The sequence below is a fragment of the Actinia tenebrosa genome, unplaced genomic scaffold (assembly GCF_029948245.1).
Source record: "Actinia tenebrosa isolate PJP-AT-01 unplaced genomic scaffold, QUT_ActTen_1.0 PGA_scaffold12__29_contigs__length_12842862, whole genome shotgun sequence".
NCBI lineage: Eukaryota > Metazoa > Cnidaria > Anthozoa > Actiniaria > Actiniidae > Actinia > Actinia tenebrosa.
In genome coordinates this window covers 8,232,850-8,240,214 of record NW_028292572.1, presented here as the reverse complement: position 1 = coordinate 8,240,214, position 7,365 = coordinate 8,232,850, and the positions used below count along the sequence as shown (strand labels likewise).

The 7,365-nt window shown below is 36.7% G+C and overlaps 2 protein-coding genes across 2 annotated transcripts; one reads left to right on the top strand and one right to left on the bottom strand.

Annotated features, from left to right (window-relative positions):
- Positions 1-211: 211 nt before the first annotated feature.
- Positions 212-4,102, top strand: LOC148912196 (microfibril-associated glycoprotein 4-like). The gene is made up of 4 exons (XM_089028281.1): positions 212-407; positions 503-1,003; positions 2,111-2,498; positions 2,792-4,102. The coding sequence occupies exons 2-4, from the start codon at positions 611-613 to the stop codon at positions 3,082-3,084; spliced, it is 1,074 nt and encodes a 357-aa protein (XP_088884407.1). The 5' UTR covers positions 212-407; positions 503-610; the 3' UTR covers positions 3,085-4,102.
- Positions 4,103-4,106: 4 nt separating this feature from the next.
- LOC148912195 (RRP12-like protein) lies at positions 4,107-6,500 on the bottom strand. The gene is made up of 5 exons (XM_089027986.1): positions 6,398-6,500; positions 5,028-5,162; positions 4,877-4,923; positions 4,433-4,629; positions 4,107-4,206 (listed from the first exon to the last, which is right to left on the bottom strand). Exons 1-5 carry the CDS (start codon positions 6,498-6,500, stop codon positions 4,107-4,109), a joined length of 582 nt encoding a protein of 193 aa, XP_088884112.1.
- Between the last annotated feature and the right edge of the window lie 865 nt (positions 6,501-7,365).

Genomic DNA, 7,365 nt, shown 5'->3' with positions numbered 1-7,365 from the left:
CTACCTACGGAAATTATCAGTCGCGCCTTGAAGGAATATTAATACAATAATGTTAAAAAAATAAGAATGTTTGCGGATAGAATTGAATTCATATTGGACGTTGACAGCGTTGTCTAAGTGATCGAATCAGGACGAGACAAGAGTCAGTTTTGAATGGGAGTTTGAGTGTAACCAGGCGTTTTTCGTGCACTCTAAGAAATATGTATGAACTAAGGCCCTAAAACTGTCAAAATAGATCAACGAATCGTCGGGATTACTTCTTGAAATATAACAGGTTAAAACCAATATGCATTTTTAATTTTAAAGAATCGTTGAGATCTTAGAAAAGGCAGGGAAGCCTAGTCAAGAGTCAAGAAGTGTCAAGAACTAAGGGAGTGTCTTCTTTATACGATTTTACTGAAAGCTTGGTAAGTTTAACGGTTCGGCTTTAAGTTTAGGGATTACAGTTGTCAAAAAGATTGCAAAAAGGAATTAATTTTGATTTTTTTTTTGCTCTTCGCAGTAATTTTGAAACTACTCATGTTTATTCTGCAACATCTGTATACATAAGCGCACTTCAAAGTACTTTAGACATGAAGAGAACTCAAGACGGCTGCTAGCTGTACGACAAATGAACAAAGCCATGAAAAGTGCTAACAGTTTTCTCGCCATTTTGCAAACAATTCTTACGATTCATTACTTAATAAATCCAACAGTTCAGACAGAAACAGAGTATTTTCCAGTTCTGCTAACGGACAATGTTCATTATCGATACTACTCGGTAGAGAGAAACCAAAAGCTTCTCAGCAAAGGTACTAATGTCAAGAGAGTGCGAGTGTACGATGATATGGAGTGTATAGGTCGATGTTCTCGCATGGGAGACTCGTGTAAGTCAGTCAACTACAAGAAGAAAGACGCTGATGGTCTTCACTTATGTGAACTGATTATTAAAGACACGTATGACCAACCTGAAGCACTGTCTCAGAAGATCCAAGACAAAACATATCAACACATATCAGTGCATGTAAGTTTTGCTTTTTAAATCAAAGTAATCACTATTATACCCAGAATATATTTTTGAAAATTTAGTACTAAAACCATTTAATAACTATTAATGGGTTTACGATCAATGCATGGTTTGTTAATTGTGATAAATACCATGATTTTCAGATATAAACAATATATCAAAAAGATAACCTGCTATAATTATGATATTTTTATTTATCTATTTTTTTATTTTTTTACTTTTCTAGTAATAGAAAAAAAGTCACCTTGTTCTTATTACACGTTTAAATGCTTCGCAACACAGCCCCCCCCCCCCCCCTGCAAAAAAACAAAACAAAACAAAACAAACAAAAAAAAAACTAACTATTTGAAAAGGATATTGGAAATTCATTTTAATTTAGTTTGTCTATACTCTTTTGTTGTCATGAAGGATTATAATAGAAACCTAAATCACATATTTAGTTAGGATACGTGTCGGTGTGAAATACTTCATCACTGATAGACAGAGTGATAGCGCTTGAGTAAAGTAAAAAATATCTAGCGTCGCATGCAGCCTTCTATTTTTACGTTTCGTAATCAAAATAAAGCGTTTTTCTTTTTAACCGGACAGGTGAAAACTGAGATACGAAAAAAGCGAAGAATTAAAAATATTTCACTTTGCATTCGAAAAAGGAAGGATGGAAAACGTACAAGCTAAACTTGTTCTCAACAATGCGATAGACGAAAGGATGGGCGCCTAAATATTTACGATTTACTAAATGTTTAGATGTGTCAAACTGACATTATTTTAATGCTTAAGTTATTGTGCTGATAGAGAAAGCTTGCCACCAAATCAACTCTTTTTTGTTGCTTGACTGAGCTGTGATTTACGACCTTCGATCTCATGAAGTGTAGAATAAAACACCGGAAACGAAGTTATTCAAATATCCTTGCAATAACCTGTTATCTAGGAAATTAAAAGAGTCATTTATGAATTTAGAAGATACAAATTACCTTTTATCACAGACTCGCTTTATTTGAAATTTTATCGACGCCCTGAAACAACGGCTCATGAATTAAACATGTTTCTGTCTGTAGTTTGCTGAAGCGTGATCAAAAGAAATCTTACATTTCCACTTGCTTTCAGCGCCCAATCCATAAAACGTGTGCTGAAGTGTACAAGAACAATGGCAGACGTAACGCCGTCTACAACATCGCTCCCATACCTTCTCTCTCATTATATGTTTACTGTGATATGACAACTGCTGGGGGAGGATGGACAGTCATTCAGAAACGAATAGACGGCTCTGTTAATTTCTTCCGTAACTGGGCCCAGTACAAGAAGGGGTTTGGTAACAAGCTAGGAGAATACTGGTTGGGATTGGACAATATGCATGCTATGACGTCACAGGGTGGTTACAAACTGCGGATAGATATGGAGGACTTTGATGGGAACAAGAGATATGCAGTATATGATCATTTCATAGTTGGTGACGAGTCTGACAACTATCGCCTCGATATTGGAGGTTTTTCAGGTTAGTGTTAATAATTTTGTAATGAGTGATGATGAAAAAGGTAAATTATACACCGTAAAAAGATGAAATTCATCTTTTCACGGTGTATAATTTACCTTTTTATCATTACTGTTTCATTAGAAACACCGACGCAGCTCACGCTAGTTTTTAGCTAGTTATATCTTCTTGTAGTGAGTGAATTAGTGCGTGAGTGTAGTGTAGTGAGTGACTGGCCGGCCGACCGATCAACCGACCGAACAACCGGTTGACTGGCTGCTCAAAACATCAAATTGAATAGCATAAATATTCCACAGGAAATGCAGGAGATGCCATGGTTGAACACAACAACATGGAGTTTTCAACCTATGACCGTGACAATGACCAATGGGTGGCTAATTTCCAGCACAAAAACTGTGCAGATGTTTACAAAGGGGCGTGGTGGTATAACGGATGTCACGAGACCTGCCCGAATGGACAGTACTATCAGGCACCAGGTCAAGTTGATATAGATGGAATGGGCATTATCTGGATGCAATGGAAAGGCATAAAGCAATCTCTGAAGAGAATCGAGATGAAAATACGGCCAAAAGGCGATTTCAAACATTGATTACCAGAAGGTGTTTAGTTACTAGCGGTTACGTTTAGACAATAATCATCATAAATATTAATAATCGTAATTATTTTGCTTGAAACGCGTAAATTTTACAAGGCATAGCTATTGCTGTGATAGTCTTATCGCAATGATGAGAATAGATCCTTTTCGAGTTTCAAATTACCGCTGTGTTTCTTGATTACAGACTCATTTGCTCAGGCTAAGCCTCGATTTTGTGAAGAATATTCACGTGTTCCAGTCAAGGTCCGTCAAGTTTCAAAGTGTTCGTATTTTTGAACTTGTGCATTCTTTACTTTACCGTTGGTATTTGCGAGTAATTAGACACTGATTTGAGGCTAAGCCTGAGTAAATGAGCCTGTAATCAAGAAACACAGCGGTAATTTGGAACTTGAAACTGGACTATTGTGCAAAGCAGGCATAATAGTCATCATATTTATTCATATACACTCGTATATTAGTATTAGTTAATGTGAGGCCATAATGAAAAGTCATAAGTTGATACTAGTAGGATTGAATGTGAACTCATTTCGAAAGCAAAAATGGTTGAAACGACCAAGATAGAAGAGGGTGACCAGAAGGAAGCCTACATAACCACCATAATCGGCACGTCAGTTTCATGTTAACAAAACATTCCCAAAAGACACGCCATGTTGGATGACAGCAAAAGGACTAAATCAACGATAGGCCAACGTGGTGGCTATGACGTCACATGGCGTCCAATATTTGTATTTCCAGCCTGTTAATAAGTTTTTTTCTTCCTTAAATCAGTTCTCCAGTCTTGTTTTAGAATCATAACTATTACTATAAATACCAACTGGGTGAAAAAACAATTTGGGGCTTCCTGTGCCAAAAAGTCGTAATGGACTGGGTCGGACCAAGGGGAGCCCACTAAAGAAACGCGATAATTTTGTTCCTCTTGTATTGCTGTATTTAGGCAGGGTTTAATAAAAATTAAATTCGCTGTACGTAATAAAGATTAATAGCTAATAATTAAGTAAAGGGCGTTATTGTACTTGTTATTTTGCTTTTCCTTGCCGGTGACCTTTGACCTTTGATGAGCCCTTTTTTGTTGCTCGCACGAGACTTTGAAACTGGCCTGCTGCTTTGCGCTGTTTTCTGTGGAGAAAAAGAACAAGTTTAAAAACTGAATCTAAGAAAATAATCGCGACCGTGACGGTACCGTGTGCCAGCATTATAATTGGATGCGCAGTGATCTCAGACGCCGTACCGTGACCGTGACGGTACCGTGTGCCAGCATTATAATTGGATGCGCAGTGATCTCATACTGTAAAATTTCGTACTATGACCGTGCCGTGCTTAACTGGTGTCAAATAATCCATACCTTTTGTTTAAAGAGCTTCTATTCAGAGGTAAGTACGCGTAAGGGTCAGGCTTTCCTTTCCTTTTCACATCTCCTCCAGCACGTTTTGCTTTGTACTCAGATCCAAACGCGCTCCCACCTCGATTACTTGGTTTTCTTTCATCCTCTTCTTCATCTTCCTCACCTTGTTTAGCTCTCTTTCGTTTAGCTCCAAGATCCTGTTAACGTGGTAAAGAAAGAAATCAGTAAAATGGGTTACACAGGGTGGTGACAAACTTCCATATCCCAATTTGCATCCACGAGTATTTCTCTGTCCCAGTGAAGAGTTTGGAGAAATCCCATGGTGGTTATTTTAATTCACAGTGACCTAAACCCCTGTCCAAATGATAAGCCTGAGAAAACCGTTATTTTAGAATGTGAACAATAGCAAGCCATCCATCATTCATTTATTTATTCACTTAATACCTTGATTTGATCTTCTAAGTCATCTTCTTCATCAAGTTTATCAAGAGCTGTTCAACAAAGCAACACCAACATAAACAAAAGCACACCATAATAAACTCTTAATAAACATTTCTATTTATTCCTTTTACGAGAAACGGCGGCAGGTACTGACCTCGCTTCTTCTTACGCTTGGTACCAGTCTCCTCATCGTCCTCGTCATTCTCATCCGGGATAATGAGTCTGCCATCTTTGGAAATCTCAAATTCGTCATTGTGTTTTCGTTTAGTTCCTTTACTTGGATCGGTAGCTGGAATCAATCAAGCATAAAGTTTGTGGGAAGAACGTTTATTTGCTGGGGGCAGTATATTGTTTTAAAGATTTTGTACCAGCGTGAAAACGGTAAATATTGGCCGGCACTTCGGAATTAGTACTAAGTATCAAATAATCGAGAAAAATGGTACTGCACCATGCGCTTTCCATCAAAATACATCCAATTTCTTGTTTCCAATTCCTTATATATCCTAAGACGTGGAATTGAACTATCCATTTTCCATCAAAAAAGCTAATAATTGCAGGTCTAAAAGCTACTTTCTCAACCAAAAGTATGGAAAAAGTCTCATTCTATAGATTTTCCATGAAAAACATCGTTGAACTTGGTGTTTATTTGGTTTTCCAGGCAAAAAGAAGAGTGGAAAAAATAGAAAAATCTATCGCACCATATAAGATGTCCGCCAGCTTACCTGAAACTCTCTAGACTATTTTGGAGTCCATGAAATCAACAGGTTCTTCGTCAGCTCCTTCACGAATCCAAGTCTTGGGACCTTTGACGTTTTGTTTGGCTAACTTTTTATCCTAAAGGAAGAACAATGATTGCGATCTTAGAAGTGATGAAACGATTTGGTGGGGTAAGGCCATCATCATGACGTGGACGACAATGACGACAACGACAAAGTTGATGACGATGATAATGATGAATACGATGATGGTGATAATGATGACGCTGATAGTGTTGATCATGATGATGATGATGATGATTTATATTCGTAAGAGGGGAAATTTTGATAAGATAAAATAATTATCTGTTTGAAAGGGTAAGTGTTTTTTATTGATATTGAATTATTTCATTTACTTTGTGAAATGATTAATAAAAGAAGTTGATGCTATTTTGGGGGGTGGGGTTCATTTGCTAAAAGCAATTTTAAAATAATTAAAACTGACAATTGACATTTACATAACACATTGACTATTAATTTTACAATGCTCTATACGATTAGAAACATTAATATATAATTTTATAAATTGTTTATCAATAATTTGTGTAAAAAAGAAATACCTTTCTGGGACTTGGTCCAGAGTAGTTTTCTTGCAAAGTGATGAAACTCGAACCGTCTGCCTCCGTTAAATGTTTTACACAAATGTGTGTAACTCCGGCAATTTTATCGAATACCGGAAAAAGACGTTTTGGGCAAGCAGCTATTGAGCCGCTGCAAGGCTCTGTCGCTTTAACCGTTTAAGACCGTTTTTTTTGCCTTAAAACCCCACACGCCCTTGCCTCTTGTACTTCTACTCTAGCGACTTTGAGAGAGCATGTGTCACTCGAGTTTCTCGAACGAGCCGCAAAAAAACAAGGCTTTTCCGTAGCCATTTTTTCTCTTGAGGTATAAACCGAAGGTTTGCAACTTTAAACAATTCTTTTTAAATGACAACATACACTATCATGGCTTCCTTGCGAAGGCGGGGAATTTTCGACGCGTGCTGATTTTTTTCCGCGCCATTTTCTCACTTTTCTAAAATCATCAATCTCTACAAGACGAATAACAAGTCTCAGGACATTCTAAAAAAATGTAAGTTTATTTGTTCAGTTCCTAGCTGAGAACGCTAAACATTTGGATACTAATTCATAGTTCATTGTCACTTTTGGATTGATTTACAAGTTGGCAAGCAATTCTGCTAGATATAGTACGAAAAGTGCTTGCGAGTAGCGAGATTGTGGAAGAACAAGACCTGCACTTCAAGAACTTCGTTAAAAAAGTCGCATTTTATATTTCGTAGAACATTTATTCAGGATTTATCCACATACGATTTTATATTTGATGTTTTTCGTCACCTCTCGAACTCATTTAAACGCACCATGTTAAGTTACTACGTAACGTCACTGGACAGTTACAACTGTTACGACCCACGTACTTTCAAAACAGTTTGCTTTAAAATGTAACTCTTGCAGAAGCCTCGCTCTTGCTACCTCCTGTTGTTAGTTATTTGATTCAAATATTTCAATATATCTACTTGAATTATCTTTATGCACTAGTTTCATTTAAGACATTATTTTGGGCCCGCAGTAATTGGTTTAACGCTTTTGCGGTCACCCTGTCATATATATCACAGTATTTTTCAGTTATTATATTTCCAGTTTAATATATGGCGAAACTAATAAATAAATAAATAAATAAATAAATAAATAAATAAATAAATAAATAAATAAATAAATAAATACAAATTTGCGATCGTCA

Coding starts and splice junctions, on each gene's coding strand:
- LOC148912196 (XM_089028281.1), top strand. CDS start 611: ATGAACAAAGCCATGAAAAGTGCTAACAGTTTTCTCGCCATTTTGCAA. Junction 1,004..2,110: donor ATCAACACATATCAGTGCAT/GTAAGTTTTGCT, acceptor ACTTGCTTTCAG/CGCCCAATCCATAAAACGTG. Junction 2,499..2,791: donor CGATATTGGAGGTTTTTCAG/GTTAGTGTTAAT, acceptor AATATTCCACAG/GAAATGCAGGAGATGCCATG.
- LOC148912195 (XM_089027986.1), bottom strand. CDS start 6,500: ATGGCTACGGAAAAGCCTTGTTTTTTTGCGGCTCGTTCGAGAAACTCG. Junction 5,163..6,397: donor AGTACAAGAGGCAAGGGCGT/GTGGGGTTTTAA, acceptor GATTGATTCCAG/CTACCGATCCAAGTAAAGGA. Junction 4,207..4,432: donor AGAAGCTCTTTAAACAAAAG/GTATGGATTATT, acceptor TTTTCTCCACAG/AAAACAGCGCAAAGCAGCAG.